We start from the raw sequence: 21,587 nt of genomic DNA on the forward strand, positions 1-21,587 counted from the left end.
GCATAGAGTATTATATTTACAAAAATTGTCTATTTGACAATTTCCAATTGATTCCACTACGATAAACTTTTTCCAGAAAATCTCCGTCAGTCCTGCAAGTGCAGTTCTATCAGTAGAATCCAACACGACATGCTTTTTCAATTCACTACACGATTACTTAACTCCATCTTGTCACTTTGACAAACAATAATAATGAGACATTCTTTTAACATCTCTAATTAGGCAAAAATAACAAATTCAATTCTTCTCAATTTAATTCTAAACATTTTTCAATACAAATTGAAATAAAATATGCTCATTCGACAACAATGCCTACGGCATAATTTATATAATTGAAATTAACCTGTATTTTTAATACATAAACGGTGTTACAAAAGTAACGAGACGGCTAAATATTTCCTCAGGTAAGATATTGTTCAGAAACGTCAAGGTCATTTTTTCAGTAATTTACAACGAGGAATTCAATGTTGATCTTGATTTTCACTTTTTTCAAGGTTATTACAAAGTAATTAATAATTTCGGTCGTGACGAAAGAATTTGAAAAGCTTCTATTCCCAGAGGTATTCACACCTTGTTTAAGTTTAATTGATCCTAGCGTGACCTTCATGGTCAAACTGCACTTATGACTCAAGTACATATTTGAAAGTAAAATTTTGCGCTCCATGGATTGCCGATGTCAAAAAAAAGGCTTCGATGAAAAAAGTTAACCTTGAAATCACCTCGAGGGCCATCGTCAAGGTCAAAATCAAGGTCACCATTGAATTCCTCGTTGAAATTTACAACAAGAATGACCTTGAGCTTTTTGAAAAATGTCTTACCCGAGTAATGATTCAACTGTCCCGTTAGTTTTGTGTCACCCGTAACGTAAAGCTTTAATATAACATCCCAAGAATTTTTATAATAATTTTAAGTGTCGATTAATTCATCTCGTTTAAAATTTCATCAAAAATGAATATTTCAACCCTGTCGCGGCCAGTGCGAAGTCATACAGCTTTCAGTAATTTTTAACATCAAGATTTGTGTGACTGAAAAATATGATTTTTTTTTTTCTAATTTCGACTTTGCTAAATTATGTTTCCGGAACATTTGAAAAAAATTCGCAATCGACCGTTTGAAGGTTATAAATTACGTGTTACAATTTATAGAATATAAAAAGCATTGTTATATCTACAAGTCGAGCGGTGATTCAATCATCGCAACGTTATACATATATGTATGTGAGGCAGTCCACCCCAAACCGACCAACGTCTGACCCTTATTCCTTCCGATTCGAGTCATGATTTTGCATGTTGTTCCACCTTAAAAAAAACACTCCGGATTTTTTTCAGATTTTTAAAAAATTATCTCATTCTGCCAATCGATAGTCTCAATTGAAAAATCGGAAAAATTTCTGAAAAATCCTGCTTTACTTACTAAAATTTTTAAGCCTTGACCCAGAGTGAGCAGACATTTGTGTCTAGTTTTGTATCATTTTTTTTTTTCGAGAACAACGTTGAATAATATGAGAAGCAAACGTCTGCCCGCTTTGGCTAAGGGCTTGAAAATCTTGATAAATGAAACAGGATTTTTCAAAATTTGTTCAGATTTTTCAATTGGGGCTATCGATTTGCTCATTTTCAAAAATCACAAGTAAATGAGATGATTTGCAAAAAATCTGAAAAAATCCAGAGCGTTTTTTTTTTTTTAAGATGTTTTTAACAACACAAAAAATCATGACTAATCGGAAAGGTCAGGGTCAGACGTTGGTCGGTTTGGGGTGGACTGCCTCTTGTATAGGAGTACGTCTATAAATATTTGTATGGATCCATAACCCATCGCCTGTTCACCTCTGACACACGCGCACGCACACAAACGTACGACTACGACACCCCTCACATTATTTCATGCATCGATTCTAACATTATCGCTCTAAATCTTCACTAAAAGCTATAAAGTGAATTACATTTATCAACATCACTGACGATGAATTATTATTTTCAACCTAAGCTGCCAATGACGAATGAAAAATTTTTTGGACTGTGGTCGTTACGCTATGGAATGCTTGTAATAATACAATATTCTAATCTTCGTTGTGATAATAACAAGAAGGTAAAAACTTTCGGAGAAAAAATAAAAAAGTAACTAGTATAACAGCCCCGGTTTTTTTTTTTTTTTTTTTTTTTTTTCAATCAACGTGCCATCAATTCTGAACAATTCGTTTGCAATACGGAGAAAGAAAACAAAATAATGAAAAGTTTTACAGTAAACTTAGCGTGTACATTCAGGGTGCAGTGGAGTAGCTTATCTACTAAGCTTATGTATGTTTGTATAAACTAGAAGAAGAATTTCCGCTACTTTTGTCAGCCGTACATACTATATAACATTTTCACTTACCATTTCCAAAATGTTAGTTACAGTCGAATTTAAGTTTCAGAGTCTACAGTTATGCTCATTAGCCGAAAGTTCTATAAGTGAGATCTCGAGTGTAAGTTTTTTTTTCTTTTACTTTGATAACGCTGCATTTAACTGTATATGTATTTTGTAACTATTTACATAATCGTAATACGGTAAAACTGTTTGCTGGTTGTTGTTTGTTTTTTTTTTTTTTGCTGTTGTTGTTGTTGTTTTTTAAAGTAAAATTGACAACTTTTACCGTTTCTATAAAAAAAATAAAAATAATTAAACATGTAAATGACGACGATCGTTACAATTTGCGACGAACATCAACGACCTCAATATGTTTCGGTTTCCTAATTTACTTAAGACGATTTGTTTTTAACATCTAAGTATTTAGTAGTACGAGTAGTACGAGTTTTGTGACAGTGCAATGTTACTACCGACGTACGGACCTGTATATAATAATATTGATAAACTAGATAATTCTCCCTAATAACAATCAATAATAACAGTAATAATAATAGTTAATCTCACTATTATTATGACTACCATTATTATCTGTACAGATAAATCATTATTATTATTTTCTCTTTTTATACATGTTCGAACACTATTCACCCTCTATGGTCCCAGGCTCTGCTCGTTTAATTTTCTCGTCAATCCGGATCGACGTTATTGTGTCACTGTATACGTCGTCGCGTCGGCGAGTCGATCAGTTCCCTTTGATCATTTTCACTCGAAATATTTATCTTTCACTCACATCATTATTCGCCCCCGTTCACTTCGTCGTAGTGAGAAAATTTAAGAAACACTTGCTCGAGGGTCGTCTGGCTGAAGCTGTATTCTTCGATGTCCAATTCCAATTTTGCTGAAATTCAACACGAAGTCAACTCGTTAGTTCAATTGAGTAATTCTCAGTTTATCGTAATTCTGAATTTAGAGGATTTCTAGAGACAAAAAGGTGATACTAGAAATCCTAGTTTCTTACGAAATTGGGCAGCTAATATACGCGCGATCAGCCAAGCCCTGTGATTGATAATTCAAGTTTATGCATTTTCAACGAATTTTTCTAAGAAGGGGTCTAGCCGAATAAAAATTGTGAATCTGCCCTCGCCGAATTTTGTGGTGCCGATTTTTTCGAAAGATTCAAACCTGGAAAATAAAATTTATGCCAAATTACAGCCTTCTTCGTCGATACCGAGGGGTCTTTGTGCTGAAAGAACGTGCTTTTTCGATTTTTGCTGTTTTTAAATACCAAGAGGCGACCAAACATCTGGAAAAAATTCTAAAAATTCTAAAAAATCAGAAATATCTTGACGTTAATGGAAAAATTTTCTCCAATTTTTAAATGCTGAACTTTATTTTTAATCATCGAAGCTTTCTTTGAAAAATTTATTTTGGAGTGTATTAATTTTTCTGATATTATAAAAAAAATATTGACACGATTCTACTCTTCGTTCCCTACAGATTCCAAAAAGAAAAGTTTTAAAATTGAACCCGCGCTACATTGAAAAAAAAATATAATCGACAAAATTTCATGAATTTTTTGTTTTAGGTTGGAAACTTTCGAAAAAATCGGCACCACAAAAGCCGGTGGGAGCGGATTCACCATTCTTGTTCGGCTAGACCCTTTTCAATGAGGTTATCACATCAGATACCATACGTGTCAACCATAGTCAACTATCCCAACGTTTTTTCGGCTACCAGTAAAATTGTGAACTACAGCAGCGGGAGTAACTTGAAGAGGCGACAATTTTTCGTTTGGCTTTTCTGGATACTGATTAGCTGTAAAAACAAGTAATATCGACTGCTGGATAACAAGTGAAAGATACAGAAACCAGCATTGCTGTCAGTATCTTCAATGCTGGTTTTTAAATTGCTCTACGAATGACGCAATTGAGCGAAATCGCTCCTTCATATGCAACAGTTGTTGCAATTTTCAACGTATCTCAATTTCTTACACATAGACGTGCTCACATCAAGAAATCTCAAAGATTACCTCAGAATTACTTGCATTTTTCGAAGACGTTAAACTGGTTTTCTTTTCAAGCATGCATACTAGACGAATTGTAGCGCGTTGAAGATGTGTTACGGGAAAAAATTCCGCTGAAACTACATTTGTTTGATATAATAGCCGGGTACTTTGATTCCAAATTTCATGACACAAAAAAGGCCGCTTGGATGCAGTAAGTAATCCTTCCAATGCACTTTTCCTCGAATGTTTCACATTTCTTCTCATCAAGTAAACGGATTTCAAACCTAGGCACTCTAATTTCTTAAGATAATGGTCGTGTAACTGATTTGTTTGTGTTCTTTTTTTTAGTGAATTTATGTTTTTTGGTGCAACGTAAATAGTATTAGTTTATTGCCAATATTCTTTTGAAAACAGTTTTTTGTGTGTTCAAAATTTCCATACGTTGGATCGTAATAATTTGAGAAGTTTTAATCAAGGTTGAATAATCGTAGAAGCCAGTGACGATATCGGTACTATCGGAGAAGGATTGGAAAACAGCAAGATCACAGTATAAAATTTAAAACAATTTTCTCTCTACATTTTCATCCTTACCACTTACGATTAATTGAATCCTACTAGTAACCGTAATTTCTTAATTTTTTTCTGGCATTTCCTCACCCTTTTCAAGCTGCGTGAAGCACTCAGCCAGTGACTGCACCGCATGCTGCGGAACACCGAAGACCAGCCTGTCGGCAAAACTTTCCTCGAGAGTAGCGTCTGGGAAAAGACCCGCGACAAATTCCTTCAGTCCGGATATCCGGTCCCCGGACGGTGTCGTTGGGGTGCAATCGCCCCCCAACAGCTTCATCTCCAGGGTGTACCCGGCTCCGTAGAGGTTCTTGAGGTGCTGGGTCGAGCCTATGCATCTCAGCTCGCCCTTGACCATGATACCCACTCTGGAGCACAAGGCGTCGGCCTCCTCCATCGAGTGGGTGGTCAGGATCGCCCCTCTGCCCCCCTGTGCAACCGAAACCCACAATCCCATTGTACGCTTCGTGTGTCTTTGGACAGTTAACGTAGTGAACTCCACTCGTCTACCTACCTGGAAGCTGGCGAGGATTGTGTCCCAGAGAAACCTCTTCGAGCGGGGATCCATACCGGTGCTGGGCTCGTCCATAAGCACGACTTTCGGACCACCAACCATCGCCATGGCGAAGCTCAATTTCCTTCTGGTACCCCCTGAGCACTCTTGGGACTGTTTGTCAGCGTGCTCGTGAATTTGAAGACCCGACAAGTACAGATCGACGATCCTGTCGGAGATAACGGAAGTGTGGATTACAAGAAGTTTGGGCTGCATTGTTTTTGGAGAAGGCTCAGACGTCGCTCGGAAATCAAGCACTCGATAATATGTCTGATGGTAAACATGATGATGCAGAATACTACTATCGGAAATTGGTTTTGGGCTGTGGGTTCCTCAACGGACCGTATAAGAAAACAATGGGAACACCACGTCGGTTGAAAAATAAAGATATAACCTGAAAAACTTTTTTCGAGGGATTTAAGTGATGTGAACCCTCGATCGAACCGAATCTAACTCAAGAGGATATACGAAATCAACCATAACGATTACAGAAAATGCTGCATTGGTAGGTTCCCAGGCGTCTAAGGAAGGGAGTGAGTAGACAAAAATACTATCTGAAATGTAAGGACATATCGGGTCATTCCATCGAAACAGCGCCGTTTCTACGCAGACGACCCACCATTTTACGTTAAAAATGAATAGTCACTGTAGGGTTTGTATTTATATTTCTTGCAATCGTTAATTTGGTATTATTGTACGTAAGTAAATCATGAAAATTGACACGCTGTTGTCTCTTTATATGAAAGACATGCGCCCAGCTTTCAGTTCCGTAAACTGTTTGATGACATCGCTAGTATCAAGTTACCCTGCAAGTCTATGCTTTATGGATATTATTGCCAAGTTCGTTAAGCGTCCTGCGTCATAGTTGATCGAAGGTAGTATTTGATCATTTTTAATTTCGAAAATGATCTTTCACCCGCTGCAACTGATACAGGTAGTGTTAGCAAAATCCGCGAAACAATAAAAAGATTTGGAAATACTACTTGCAAATAATTTTTGATGAGGAAACTTAGTATTTCACTCAGGCATTTCCGATGCAAGCATATCTCGAAAATCGTGATTTCATCGCTTAAATCAATGGTGATAGTATCGGAATCTCTTGTTTGAGAGTCAGTCATTATAGACTGCACACTTTTACATCATTGCAAACGTTCTTCTCTGCCTAAATCTTTAAACCATCCACTGCGATAGAGAAAATTAAAAAATTCATCATGCTGTTTGCATAATTGGAATCTTTCATTCATAGAAGTAAGTGTTGTGTCCATGATTACGAAATGCAAACTTATTTTGAATTGAATCTTAGGATCAATGATAGGTTCATCATAGTGTTTGTAGTCAAGGAGCGTTGCTACTCTGCTTCGTCGTACGGTTTGTATGTCGGACATTTTTTTTCCACTGCAATAGATTCTGCCAAGTCTTCAGCTTTCTTTATAAATATTTCAAATCCTTCGTCCTTTCGCTGTTCCTTTAGGTAATTCATCAAATTTTCCATAAGATCAGTAGGAGTAGGAAAATTTAAATTTGGCGGTTGCAGCATTTTACTTACTACATTCGAAATGCATACGACAACTGAACACAAGAACTTGAAGTTTTTGATTTCAACAGTCAGACATTATGCTTGATGTCGAGTGCTCATATCTTTGTTTTCCCTCTCGGATAGTTCAATTAAACTTCCATAGTCTTCACCTAGTTGATATCTCAGTGGTTTGATCGCGTTGATTCTGCATTTCCATCATATGTCTGATACTGCGTCCAGTGTTCCTCCAGAAATATAGTTCTTCAAAACGGCCCCCTTTGCGTCGAGGCCGAGAAGAAAACATACAGTTCTTCCACAATATTAAAAAATTCAACAGTTTCAAAAGTGACTTTAACAGCATCGTTGACGACAAAATTTAAGCTGTGGGTGGTACAAGGGACGAATTATGCTCTCAAATCAACGTCCAAAATTCTCGTCTGTATCCATCTATCTATTTTACGCATATTGGCACCATTATCATAACTTTGACCCTGCAGGTCTACCATATTTATGTCAAATTCTTTTGATTTCTCGAGGACAAACTGAGTTATGCCTTCACCACTAGAACCTGTAATCGGAGAAAATCCTAGGAAGTGCTTGCAAACTTCGAAAGATTTTTCGATGGTACTTACGTCGGCCAAACGGATTATCAGTATGATTTGCTCCACGTGACTCACGTCTGGAGTACAATCCAAAATTATCGAATAATATTTTGCTTTCGTCACGTTTTCTAAAATGATACTTTTCATAACATCTGTCAGGATATTTATAATTTCATTCTCAATTGTATTCCCCAAATACGTAGGAAGATACTGACTCTGTTTTTTACTCGTCTAACATGTTCGGACATCACTGGGTCAAATTTGGATATCATTTCAATGATTTTAAAGAAATTGCCATTATGATGTTCGAATTGACTATGAACCACGGAAAGCTAAATTCTGCTGCGATGAGACTCTCACTACATTCATAAGATTTGTTCGATAACCCAAAATCAATGGCGTTTCTCTGCATCCAATATTTGTTGCTCTTGTTTATCTATAGTCCTTCAGGTTCTCAAGGAAATTGCAAGGTCTGACCATTTTTCAAAACTGGTAATATGACATGAACTTTTCTCATGTCGTGACAGATGACAATCCGAAAAGCCGGCCATCGTCATTGGAATCTCTTGGTTAGCGAAGATTTTACAAGAAAACCAAAGAATGAGGTTTTGCGAAACCGAATAAAGTAGCCAGCTTCTCTTCTTTTCTATGGTATGCATTAGAAAATGCTTTTTCCGATGTGTCGAGAGGATAATTTTGTCTTTTCTTAACCGCAGACTCATTTTGTACTAATAATTACACTTGCAAATTATTCAGTCGAAGAGGTCAGTCAGCTGGGTCATCGCTCAAACTGATATCAAATTCAGTGTCAGATGCGTCCCGGTTTCCATTAGTTCTTTTTTCTTTGCTTCGTTCTTCACTTCCAGATTTTCCGGTTTCTCCTTTCTTGTTTGTTTCGTTTCCTGTTTCCGCCCTGACCTCATTGACTAGATCCACTTGTTATCATTCAGGTTCTCAATCGCTACTTTTTCATTACTTCCTTTCAAAATTTCTGCATTTTCTTCGTCTTGAGACGTGTCGTATTTATTTTCCATTGTTTCTGAACTCGTATTTTCAGATCATTTCTTCATACATGTCTCGTGTTTATTTTGTGTATCGGTTGCCTTCTGGTCAATCGTGACCTTTACTAAGTTCTCGGCGAGAAGAAATATTTTTTTAGCTCCGCTATCTTTTTTTACCGCCATTTCCTGAATTAATTTCCGTTTTCTGTGTTGCGCCCCACACAACCGCTTAGTTTTTCTATCAGACATCTAAAAAAAATTACTATCTATTATACTACACCCAGCATCCGGATCGTCCGCAGAAATACATTTTTTAGAATTGACTCGCACAGCTGGACTGCACGAAATCCAGACATACTGAAAATTTTACTCTCTAAAAACTTTGTATGCATGTCACACAATACCAAATAATATGCTCACCTCGAGGCTAGCTTCCACAATCACGTACACCTACAAAAAAATCGACTAATGACCTTAGTAGATAGTCCTCAACGCAAAGTCTGATCTCATTGTCAGATGTACTGCTAAAAATGGGAATCCCCATGGTACGTATCCTTATCTACCGCAACGTGGCGCCACTTCCACTCTCAGTCGATAAAGTCAGACACTGTTCATGTTCCCAGGCCCACTGAAGCTCATTTTGCTCGCTCACAATCAGATTTTTACCCAGGAGTGCTAGTTTTGTGTCAAACAATTTCATTTGAGGCCTTTGTACGAAATAATCCATCAAAGAAATTTGCCCAATTGGTGTCCCATTCTCGTACACAGTAATACATTACTAATTTCATTGATAACGTACTTAGGCTTCTTTAAAGTTTACATGTCAAGTGACGGAATTGAAACTAAACATATGACTGGAGAAAACGGATGCTAGTAAGCAGATTGATATATCCAAAAAATCTTAGCTATCGTTACTGTCGACTGTTTAATGCATGAACACATTCAAATCTCACGTCTTATTTATCAAGTGAATCCATCTAGCACGGAGTTGAATCGTTACATTAATCACATGTCTTTGCATTTACATCTTGAATATTGATTCAGTAATAAAGTAAATTCTCAAGCGAAATGTAAAGTCGATTACTTTAAGTAACGTTTAAGTACTGTTGCAATGGTTTATCTACATCTTAGCAGGTTTTTCGACTTGTAATCATTCACAATATATTCATGAAGAACACCTGCTGGCTCGGGCCTATCAAACATATGGATTGGTTTAGACCCCAAACTTTAATTTAGCTTATAGTAGGAGTGATAAGTTGGAATTTTCAGCAGCAAACGTGGTGTTGTTCGCTTAACTGCCGGAGTACAGTTCAGTTTTATCGATCTGGGGTTCAAGAAGTGTAACAACTAGCATTCCAATAAACAATTAAAAATGATTGCCAACCAATTTTTATATATTTTTTTTTTTAAACTATCATTCAAATATTATCAACCTGAAAGATTGTATGGCAGAAATATTCAACTCGGGATCTAATATCAACATACAAAATAAAAAAGTCGTTTGCAGCCTAACAGATTCTAGAAGTAGAATCCCAAAACAATGCAGCACCTACTAGCTCGTGATGCAAGATAACCCCTTGAGGGATTGATTTGACTAGCAATTACAAATGAAACCGTATAACAATTTCAAAATTAATCACCTTTACGCCGATTACCAAAACAAAGACTCATCGTTTAACGTCTATATATAACGTTGTACCGTATATCTAAGTGAACAGCTCCGTTAATCATTGTTCACATAATGTGACGTGCCATTGGTATAAGATATGTGACTAGATTCTTATAGTGTTTTATTGAAAGTTAATGAAACGTTGGTTATTCAGAAAATATTGAAAAAGTTTCTCACCTGCCAATGTCACTTGAGGGCACACCTCGTATCGCAGCGTAACACTCGAGATGTTCTCTAACAGTAATGTTCTTCCACTGAGCGTCGTGCTGCGGGCAGTAGCCCATTTGTCGAAAGGCCTCGGTTATCTGCGACGTTATGTTATTTCCCCCGATTTGGACTCGCCCCCGGGTCGCAGCCTCCTCGGCAATTATGATCTTCATCGTGGTAGTTTTCCCGGCGCCATTGTGTCCCAAGAGACCAAATACCTCGCCCGGTTCAACGGCAAGCGAAAGATTTCGCACAGCGACTTTCCGCTTGGGCACGGGTTCGTCGTCCCGTTTCGTGCAGCAGCTACACGGCGTGATTTCTCTGTTTCGATACTCCTTGCGCAAGTTCTGATAACGGAGTACAAGAAAGTAAAGACCATCAGTAAATTGTAACCATCGTGGTCTCGTGGGTTTAGTGACAAACGATCAGCTACACTGTGGTAACTAAGGTAGAACCGTTGACCTACGGTTCAGTCAACAATCCCAAACTAATTTCATAATTTTCATCTTGAAACTGAGCGTCAGAGAATAAAAAGTGTGGATCCGTATCTCTTCAATCTAGTATGGTCTTGTTTGGTTACGGCTCGTGAATCGCTTACCTGGACCATCACGACCGGTGGTTCTTGAACGGAAGCGGCCATCAAATTGAATACTCTTTGCCTCTCGGCCTTCACGTCGCTATCTTCGTGTTCGCCAACGTCCGAGTTCTCCATGATTTCTTCGCCTATCGATCCTCCGTTGCGCTGGATAACAATCCGTACATAGATTTATGTTTCAGTGCGAACGATTCAAGAATGAAATCACGAGGACACATTTACCCTGACAGAGTTGCTCAGTTGGAAGTATTAATATTATTAGTAATTCAGCAAGCAAACTTACCAGGAAGTACTTCAGGGCGTCGCTAATGTTCCCGCCGGTTTTCTTGATGTCCAACATGACGAGAATGATGAACCAAATCGGAATGTGCAATATCACACCGACAGCCATTAATATGATTTCCGTGGTCAGGTAGTCCGACATGGTCAAGTGATGGCATGCCGCGTTTATTGAGCACATTAAGTGGACGCGGTCCACGTAATAGACGGCCGCATACGGAACGTACATGGTGTTCAGTAGCGAAAGGACCACATGAAGAGCAAAGGCCGCAGTTCCACCTTTGTTACCGGGAATCATCCAAAAGGTTACACCAAAGTGTAGGGTATTAGTAAAGGCGAATGAAGAATGGCAAGGAATACACGAGTTGCTGGCAGCTTTAAAGTTTATCGTGAATAGAGTTAGCACTTACCCAGGCCTAACATGTCAAGTCCCATGACCAGAAGAAAGGGAACCATCCCAACGATTGTCACTATGTTTGGCAGAATACTTTGCGCCGAGTCCATCTTGTCAAAGATGTAGCTGAGACATGAGGAGAAAAGAATGGACGAGGGACAATAGAGCATTAGCAAGACAGCCAACGTTATGAGCGCGGGTGGCTCTTGCAGGGACGGAACGTTGAATATAAATATTATTCCAAGGATGCACAGGCTGATGACAGCCATAAGTCCAGCCAATACGATGAAGTAAGTCAAAAAATACATTGAGAACGATAAGCCGTTCACTCGAAGTTGATTTTTAGCTTTTATCTAGAAAAGGAAAAAGCACGTTCTTTCGACGTAATTCCATGATTATTCGTCAGCAGTGTTGTGATAGATACGTCTTGATGGCCATAATCAAACCTCTCGTTACAAGCGCAAGCTTATCTATTTTTACCATAAAAATATACATAGAATATTCCACCAGCTATATATAAGAGGCTTATCTAAAAAATGTCGTGAATGCGACTATTATTTTACGAACCAGAAATCAGTTGGGCAGCAAGTCAATTCAAAGATTCCTCTGATCAGCAGATTTTTAATTTGCTACATCGTTTAATTATCAAAGCGAATCAACAAAATTGAGTACATGAAACTCTTCGTATCAAATTGAAATTCCGAAATTCAATTCAAGATAGTATCGAACACACTTGTGATGACACTTGAATTGTGCATCAGGGTATGAAAAATGAGTTCACCCAGTAAGTATTTATTGTATTTCCCATTATTTCTAATACGTTTCTCATCATCAACACGAAATGATTTATACATTTTCAACGCAAAATCTTGCTTCATCGAACGCGTAAGCAGAAGGGCAACAACAAAAGCGCATAATTAAATACTTAAAACTCATAAGAGTGACATTACAGAATACATCATATTCGTACTCGATGTTAATATAGTGGAATTGCAAGCCAATCACAAGTGACGTAAAATGTACGTGTGCAGATATTGAACATTCACAAGAGAAAATAGGAATAAATATTTTTTTAGAGTGTAGCTTACACAACACTGCTTTTCGATGGCTAAAGCCTGTAATTCCAGCTTACCTCTCTATCATATACCATATCTACTGCGAGTATTATGGGAATGAGTACAAATATCATTCCAATGAAGAGTGCTGAGCTTCCAATTCCTATATTGAACTCTTGCGGTTGAGAAGTTTGCTGGAATGGATGCGTTTTGACTTGTATAGGCCGAGGGTCTGCTGTGTCGCCTGTTAATAATCTTTAATACACAATTCAAATTAAGTTTGAATAATAATCAAGACTGACTGAGAGTAATACGACATTAAATACGATTGTGTCTCTGTGACAAATTCTAATTGAATTTATTCATCAAGTTTTCAGTGTCGTTCTTACTTGGAATGAGAAAATCAAACATTTGCAAAAAACTGAGGGTTAAATATTGTTAAAATTATTCTAAATTATAGTATCGGTAAAATTATTCCTTCTCTTGATAACTCCCGCCATCACCTCAACTCATACCCCATATCTTCCAATACTATATTACCTGTACATCGCCTTTGAAATGATGTTGACCAGAATAGGAAGAGAGTGCTGCATCGTATCGTTGTACATCATCGTCAAATTCAAACTTGCAATGTCGTAATCATTGATGTTAAAGGCCGCCATGCGAGGTGCTACATGGAGTAGGTCAACAAAACTGCCGTCATATTCATCAACCTCTTTGATATCTTTGAGGATGTAATTCATCAACGGGGTAATATTCTTATCCGTATTGTTCGTGTAAAGAATTCTAGTTTCTTTGCCGTAAGTATCTGAGAACCAAAACCACCAAAGATTTTTGTTTATCCGTGGAAATCGTGGAGACGATCGAGTGGCCGGATCAGAGAATCCCACTTACCATGATTAAGGTCCAGGGACTGCATTCTGATGTCCACCGTTTGAATGCTATTGATGTAAAGGCTGAGAGCAACGAGAGCCAAGGGAGCAACTATGGTGAAATAAAGTAGCTGAATGTTCCTAAATAATCTCAGTACCCTCAATCGTAACATGGCCTTGAGAATCTGGCAAAAGTTAGGCCGGGTTTTGACGGGATCCAGTCCCAATCCCAAAACAACAGGGTTCTTCTCGTTATGCACTCCGTCTGGCACATCGCCAGCAGCTGAAACAAATGGCGGTCAACGAGATTGCACAGAGAAAGAAACGTTTCGAACGAGCCGAAAGATAATGGCTGATCACCTTTAACTTGTCCGTCAGCTTGAACAGCTGCACCTTCGTTCTGCAAACTCTGATAAGAAGTGCTTTTCGACTGCAAGGATAAAGATCTGCTCAAAGCTCGATTTCTCACCATTTTTTTCGACAGATTGTCCATCGTACACTCAGTTTCCTCGTCCCTTTCCAAGTGCAAGAAAACCTCCTCAAGTGTTGTCATAGACACACCGTAGCTGCTAATTCCAAGCCTGTAGTTCTTTGTTTTGATTTCCTGTTCGATTGCCGAAAATAATGGAGCAAAATTTTCGACCGAATTGTGAGGCAGAATGAAGCTAAGCTCACGGCCGTGTCGCCTCGCTTTTTCGGCCTTCGACACATGCGAAGACACGAGTCGAGTTATCGCGTGTTCTCGAGGATTGCCTTCCAGCACCAGCCTGACGTTAATTGAAATTGAAATGAGAGTCATCTTCGAAAGAAGTGCTAGAAATGCCAATTAGGAAACTCACGTCAAGTGGTATCCAATTCCGAACTTGTTCTTGAGAAAAAGAGAACTTCCACAACATCGAAGTTTCCCTTTGCTAATAACGGCCTTTCGGTCCGCGAGTATGTCCGCTTCGTCCATAAAGTGCGTCGTTAAAAGAATCACTTTACCGTGTCGTCTGGATTGAAGGAAAGACCACATCTGTCGTCTTGAATAAGGGTCAACGCCGGCCGTCGGTTCGTCCAGAATGATTATCTTAGGGTCACCAATTATCGCGATACCGACAGACAGCTTGCGCTTCTGCCCGCCACTCAGGTACTTTGCAAACGCGTCCGCCTTTTCAGTTAGGTCAATATCTTTCAACGTTTTTTTCACCTAAAAACCAACAATTCATCGTCTGAAATGGATTCACGCACAGTTTAACCTCAACGCTATTCCGCCATTGGATCCACTGCCTCCCTACCTCCATCTCGATCATTGTCCTCGGTATTCCTCTAACCGCTGCGAAAAACTCCAGGTGTTCCCTTGGCGTAAGGAGGTCGAAGAGAATGTCATGCTGCGGGCAGACGCCAGTCATACTTCGAATCATCTGCATGTCGTTGTGATCCCTCACGTCATAGCCAAAGATCAATGCTGTACCACCAGACGGTGCTGTCAGACCGGTCAGAATGTTAAAAAGCGTCGTCTTGCCTGCACCGTTGTGGCCTAAAATCGCGGTGATCTGGCCTTCGTAGATTGTCAGATTGATCCCATTAACGGCCTTCACTTCAGGCTTCCGGCACTTCTGGTACGACTTGTAAAGATCGACGATCCTGATGGCTTCTCTTCCCTTCATCTCACGGACAACTGGCTCAACGTCCCGGTTTGTCTCCTCGCCGGGGATAAAAGAGTTAGATTCCCCGTTTGACGATGGCACCTTTGACAATGAAAGAAACAATGGCTTATACTGTTAGTCTCGTCGTCCGTGAATTATCGTTCACTTACCAGTGGAACTTTTCTTCTGCACCAAAATCCAGGAGTAAAACAAAAGAAAGGCGATCGCTTGACGCCATATTCACCTGTGGGATGAAGGAATAACCATGAGTAATGGAGAAGTTTGTGGGCATAAGAGGTATTGTAGATTTGGTTAGGTTAGTTTTGTAAAAATCTCCACGCACTAGGAACGACTGAATCGAGATAATAGGCTAACAGGCTGTATAGGAAAATGTCCAACGTCATCATGATGAGACTTCCACCAAAGGGAATCCCTGGGCCAGACCATAGATTATCGAAATTCACACCTTGCCCTTGCAAATCCAGGACTAGGGCCTGAAGTTAGAACAAAGATTAGAGATGATACAGATGTGATTCGAATTAAGAAACTCGCCAAAGAATGTCACTCACCTTGTCCATAGCCAGAGCAACACCCGAAGGACTGATCAAGGAAGCTACCCAGAATGCAATTGAGCTTGAATCATCCACAAAAACTTGGATAAAGTACATCAAGCTTAGAATAGTGACTGCGAAATTTCCCAAGACTCCAGCAGTCTGAAAGTTTAAGGAAACTTCTGTTATGCTGGATGCTTTGGTAAAGATGAAGTTCACAAACTATAGATAAATTTAAACAGAGGTGAAAAGCATCCGGATGAACATGTGAAAACGTCAATACGCAATAATAACGAAATCGCAACGCGACTTACCCGTGACTTGTCGAAGAAGGGTGTGATCATAAATCCAAACATTATGACCGAAAAGCTGTATAACACCACCAAAAGAAATATGGGCAGAAAATGAGTGTGTTGAAACATTTGGAGAGTAAATAAGAGGACTACCGCAACCGCGGAGAGTAGCAGGACGAAAACAGCGTATATAATGAACCACGACATCCTGGAACAAAGTAGAAACATCTGTTTTTCCCGAAATTCAATTAACCCCAAACTTTTGTACTGACTTGACGCGAAAAAGCTTACCAAAACACAGAATCCTTAAGACCCATAATTTTCATTCCTTCTTTAATTTTGTTTTCTTTCTCGCCGACGATTAATATCAATAAATAAGTAATGAATTGCGATAGTGCCAGGACCATATAAAGTGGAATTACGACTCTGAAGTAGAGAATCCAATCTGAAATCGATTCAACGAATGTCAGTGGTCACGTGATACCCATTGAAAATCTAAACTACGTCAGGTACTCGAAAAAAAATTGACTCACTCGCCGTATATGCTTCTTTTGGAAACATCTCTAACTTGATCATAGGCACTGTGATATTCTTTTCTGTCTTGAGCTGAAATTTCGAGTTCAATTACTTAACCAATTACTAATTCTACGTACGTTGACGTACAATTAGTAATGAATTATATGAAATTAGAATGAAAATTGTACAAAGTGTGGTACAAGTCAGGTGGTCAAATTTCAAGGTGAAACCATTTCTGTGAATTGAAGAGATCGTGGAGTGAATACTGTGAATCTACGCAAGGTTTCTGCGACCCTTACTCTTATTTTTGTTACGTCCAGCAAAAGTTGTACGGCTATAAAGCCGGAGTCATAATAATTTTTTACTGGGCACGAGCCTCCAGTTTCCATGGATAGGATTCCGCCCATCCAGTGGCTGGTGTCTTTTCGACAGGTCACAGGTGACGAGTACATTTCCGTCGGTGAGGGTGTCGACTGATACGAAGGATTTGTTCGTATCTCGTATCTAGAACAAACCAGTTTCACATCAAATTTAAAATAGCTCTTCTAAGGTTTTACGATTTCGTTGAGACTCGGTAGTCTGCAAAAATGGACAACGAGGCAGTTGATTTTAGGTCGTCACTTTAGGTTTTGAACAGGTTCTAATAGAGCTAGAGCGCGTCCTAAAGTTACCATTTTTCATCTGAAAATAAAATTGGATGGAAATTTTTGGTTCAGTGCTGTATCATGGTACATAGAATGACACATATGAGGTCATTGAAGGATACCTGGTCCTGTATTACGAACAGCTTGTGGGGATATTTAGAAAAATGTACAGCCAAAGTCAAGTGCCACTCTGCTAGAAGACGCTTTGGCGATCGGTGGCTTTAATAATAGTTCGTAGAATCGGCCAACGTTTTTGTTTTTATTCTTTATAAAATTTGTCATCTAATTTCGAACAGTAATTTTCAATGTAATAGCAGTATAATTGTTATCTTTTGTCAATTCCTGAAGTTTGATCACCTTCATAAGTTCCTCTCGTCGAATCCTGTGGGAAACAACTGTATAATACTGGAAACATCGACCTACCATCTTCGGATATTGGGAAAATTAGTGAAAACCGACATCGGAAAGTAACGAATTGTAGTCTGACTGTGTCACAATTCGTAAATTAGTTTCATAAAATAAGATAAGTGTCGTAAAGTGTGGAACCACATGTAACTTATAATGCTTTTCGCTGTTTTTCTGATGAAATATTATCAATTTAGCGTCAACTCGTTTTTGTAACAATTTAGAGTCACTTTCATAAGATTTCATCCTTGTTTTAGAGTAAAAATTTTATCTCCTTCAAGTTGTAGGCCGGTAGGAGTATTTTAGAAGTGTGAATGAGTGAATGAATGTGTTGCGTGTTGTCATTTCCGCATTTTGGTGATAAATATTCAGCGAAGCTTATTTTCTTGACCTTTTTAATAAATGCAACTGATCCAGTTCTGATAAATTTGTGCGTTAAATTTTCATTACTTCAACCATATCGCAATTTCAAATATAGTCATTTGTCCTCCTATATTAGCTTCAAATTAGCCAAATAAATAGATAGTTACAGTGCGTTACAACTCTTGTCGTAAATTTAATGACGAGAATTAAGTAGAGGAGGGTTGCGGAACATTGGATAGCAGACAGTCGAACACGTTTTTCGCGGTCCCATTAATTTGAGGCATAAAATGATCACGAAACTGATCGTTTCAGTTCCCATTGTCGGCAGCTTTTACTTGCTAGTGATGTTAAAAGTAACTAGCGAGTTACTACGGATAGTTAATTACTCGCCGGTCAATTACATGTCGTAAATAAGTTTAACGACTTTAGATGTTGATTCAAACCCCGGATAAAGGACCGGGAGCATAAATTGGTAGAGAACCTTCCTGTGAGGCTTAGAATTCAGATTTTATTGCTGGAAAGTATTTAACCTTTGACAAAGCTGGCCTCATAAAGATCAAACCAACCCTGAGCTTCATCTGACGTATCATTCATACGATGAATATTTAAAATTGTACTTTTTCCTGCGTGATCGATTGTCTCATATGGCGTTTTTTATTACTCTCAGGATAAAAAGATTTTTGTTATCGCTCTTAGCTTGTTCTATTACTGCTTGCAAGTATCTCAGAAATGAAATTTTACTACGATTCACATTCAATTTTGTATTAAGACTGAAATAGCATTACTATATTCAACAAATTTTCAAACATTCAGGTAAATAAACGTTTGAAACGCAACGAAAAGAGAAGCAAGAAAAAACCGCATTTTGTTGAGTTATGGCACCAAAATTGCCATTCAGAATATTCAAAATGAATAAAATCGCCGAAACATAAGTAATTGAATTTTGCAAATGATAATTGCATACTGATTTCAGCTAGTCACGAGGAAAGACCCTTTAGAAATGAGATATTAAGCATGACTTTCGACTCATGTATTAACCAATTCCCTGAAAAATGTAAGTGAACTTCTAACTTTGATAGGTCTTGCATAAAAATCGGATTATTTCGATACATTTTGAGCTTTATATTAGTCTGATACTATTTTCACTTAATTTCGTTTTGAAATATGCAATTTGTGTGAAGACCTTGTAAATTTCAACTGCTCATTGTGAGTTTTCGTCGTAACAGAATTTTTTTTCTCAATTTTCCAACTTCACAACTAAATGAATGTAATTCTGTAGCAAAAATAATAATCTTTACTTTAAGAAAAAAAACTCTTTCAAACCTTGATACACCGCCTCAAGTCAAAACGTCATGTTTTTATCTTTAATTGTGCAAAGAAAATTTCAAGTTTTGTATTCGAATGTTGTTCTCGTTTTTGTTCAATTTTTTGTTGCCAAAAAAGTGTGCCCATTTTGTTTTCAACTCTGATTTTTATCAACAATGATTAATTGAACCACGATATGAAAGAAATAAAATTGTACAATTTATTATATTACTTCAATTTTTCCGTATTGTGGTTCAATTAATCATTGTTCATAAAAATCAATACTGAAAACGAAATGGGGACATTAAGGTGATGTGATACTTCTCTTTCGGTAAGAAAAACTTTTTATACTATGTACATACCTATAAGTCCGTAAGGTGGACACATAAAAATAAATAAAAAATGTTTCACTAATTGGTAGCGAACTCTAAATATTTTTTGTAAGTACCCATCTTTCAGGAAAATCTTTTTTTAAGTATTTTGCAGCACTTACTTTGATGGGGAACAAGAATAAAATTCAATTTCTACACAAAAAATAAGAAATCGCTAAAATCAATTTATCCCTATTGATATTTCAATTAAGCTGTTTATAGCATGGTTTTTCAGAAGAATTTCGATCTGACTATTAGGCATCGTTTTGTAGCCTGGAAGACAAAACAAAAAAATTTATTACACGACGATTGACTCATTTACAGCAATTATTAACATTTTTCTCTCTCTTGACCTTCGCTAACCACCTCTAAATATTTTTCTATGCTCTGCGGTTTAAGATTTTTTTTCTGAATTAAGCACGTAATTTTCAGGCGGGAGGCGAAAAAAATGCAAGTTCAAAATGAACTACCCTAGTCTGCACTCTTTTAGCAACTTGCAAGATTTACATTCTTGGAAGTTTGTTTATTAGGGATAAAATTCTCCTAACAGTTCCAAAAAGTTTTCACCGTCAGTGACCAACTAAGTTCATGAAAGCTTTTTTCCTGTGGGATTAATTAGGATTCTGTGAACCCCACTAGATAAATCCTATTGTTCATCATTTTTTGACCAAAAATATTATTATTGAATATTCGGGTGCGAATTAATTTACCGGTTGTTCGTGTTTCATTTCACTAATCACGATAAGTAACATCCATATTCCAGGATAACATTTTAGCGTACCGACGACTGTAGGTTATAAAAACTTTACTTTGTGTGGTAAATTACCTGAGCAATCGATCGATTAATTACTTAACGGTCAAAACGTCATATGCGTAAAATATAAGAATAAAACAGCTCCTGCGATGTACGGAATCGAATTTGCTGACGGAGTACGGTGCGAAGAATTGCGGTAGGAAAAGGAAGTTTATTCTTCCTTTTCCCGAAGTTTATTTTAAGGCATTACAAAAGTTGCGCATCTGCAACACGCGGACGCAAATTTGGCACAAACTCAAAAGTATGAAACGGCCGTTCCACCTCAGGCGGATCAGTCACCTCTAAAATACTTCTCCCATTTTGTTTCTCGAGAGTTCTCCGAGAGCTGTAAGATTGATTGTGAGTATGGGGTATTCCACGCCAACTCGACCAGTGGTAAGCCCTGACCATCTAAAAATCTTTGCTTTTTTTTCGAATTTTTTTATTTAAGCATTTATTGTTTATAAATATTTGAAGCCGAATTTTAAAAATCTGAAATATTCTCAAAAAACCAGTGAATGACACAACATACCACCGTTAAGGAAAATATGGGCCGAGTTTTTTTCTAGTTTTTATCACCTCATTCGGAATTCAAAAATTTTTAAACCCAAAATTATCTTTACTAACTAGAGTGGCGCATCATCGAATTGGTAAAATCGAACATTCCCAAGCAAATTGACCCTTATTTGACGCATACGATTTGATCCTGTGTTAATTTTGGGCTTAAAAATTTCCAAATTCCCAAATAGGTGATAAAAAAAAAATAGAAAAAAAAATCCGACCCATGCTTTCCATAACGCGGGGTGTTTTGTGTCACTCACTGGATTTTTGAGAATTTTTTCAGATTTAAAAAAATGGGCTTTCGCAATCGACTTCAAATATTTATAAAAAATGAATGGTTCAATAAAAAAATTTGAAAAAAAATCAGGTCACGTTTTTTACCGAGTTGAATGTTAGAAAAAAATATAGAATGATTTTGAGATAGTCGGGGTTTAACACTGGTCGAGTTGGCATGGAATACCCCGTATACAATATAATGGTAAGCCTTATCGTTGCC

General features: G+C 37.9%; 1 protein-coding gene across 2 annotated transcripts in view; it reads right to left on the reverse strand.

Moving 5' to 3' along the window:
• Nucleotides 1-2,306: 2,306 nt before the first annotated feature.
• Nucleotides 2,307-21,587, reverse strand: part of LOC124404300 (cholesterol transporter ABCA5-like) — a 53,302-nt gene continuing 34,021 nt past the window's right edge. Inside the window, exons 5-24 of one of the 2 annotated variants that reach the window (XM_046878331.1) lie at nucleotides 16,949-17,153; nucleotides 16,667-16,739; nucleotides 16,425-16,578; nucleotides 16,155-16,341; nucleotides 15,859-16,002; nucleotides 15,633-15,783; nucleotides 15,460-15,533; nucleotides 14,939-15,391; nucleotides 14,501-14,850; nucleotides 14,022-14,428; nucleotides 13,684-13,944; nucleotides 13,330-13,597; nucleotides 12,867-13,044; nucleotides 11,751-12,087; nucleotides 11,345-11,619; nucleotides 11,065-11,208; nucleotides 10,437-10,813; nucleotides 5,433-5,640; nucleotides 5,009-5,348; nucleotides 2,307-3,244 (exon numbers count right to left, since the gene is read on the reverse strand). In XM_046878331.1, the coding sequence (XP_046734287.1) occupies nucleotides 3,141-3,244; nucleotides 5,009-5,348; nucleotides 5,433-5,640; nucleotides 10,437-10,813; nucleotides 11,065-11,208; nucleotides 11,345-11,619; nucleotides 11,751-12,087; nucleotides 12,867-13,044; nucleotides 13,330-13,597; nucleotides 13,684-13,944; nucleotides 14,022-14,428; nucleotides 14,501-14,850; nucleotides 14,939-15,391; nucleotides 15,460-15,533; nucleotides 15,633-15,783; nucleotides 15,859-16,002; nucleotides 16,155-16,341; nucleotides 16,425-16,578; nucleotides 16,667-16,739; nucleotides 16,949-17,153 (4,690 nt within the window). In that variant the 3' untranslated portion in view covers nucleotides 2,307-3,140. Of the gene's footprint in view, nucleotides 3,245-5,008; nucleotides 5,364-5,432; nucleotides 5,641-10,436; nucleotides 10,814-11,064; nucleotides 11,209-11,344; nucleotides 11,620-11,750; nucleotides 12,088-12,866; nucleotides 13,045-13,329; nucleotides 13,598-13,683; nucleotides 13,945-14,021; nucleotides 14,429-14,500; nucleotides 14,851-14,938; nucleotides 15,392-15,459; nucleotides 15,534-15,632; nucleotides 15,784-15,858; nucleotides 16,003-16,154; nucleotides 16,342-16,424; nucleotides 16,579-16,666; nucleotides 16,740-16,948; nucleotides 17,154-21,587 lie in introns of both variants that reach the window. The other variant, XM_046878340.1, reaches the window with a different exon arrangement.

The sequence above is a fragment of the Diprion similis genome, chromosome 1 (assembly GCF_021155765.1).
Source record: "Diprion similis isolate iyDipSimi1 chromosome 1, iyDipSimi1.1, whole genome shotgun sequence".
Lineage (NCBI taxonomy): Eukaryota > Metazoa > Arthropoda > Insecta > Hymenoptera > Diprionidae > Diprion > Diprion similis.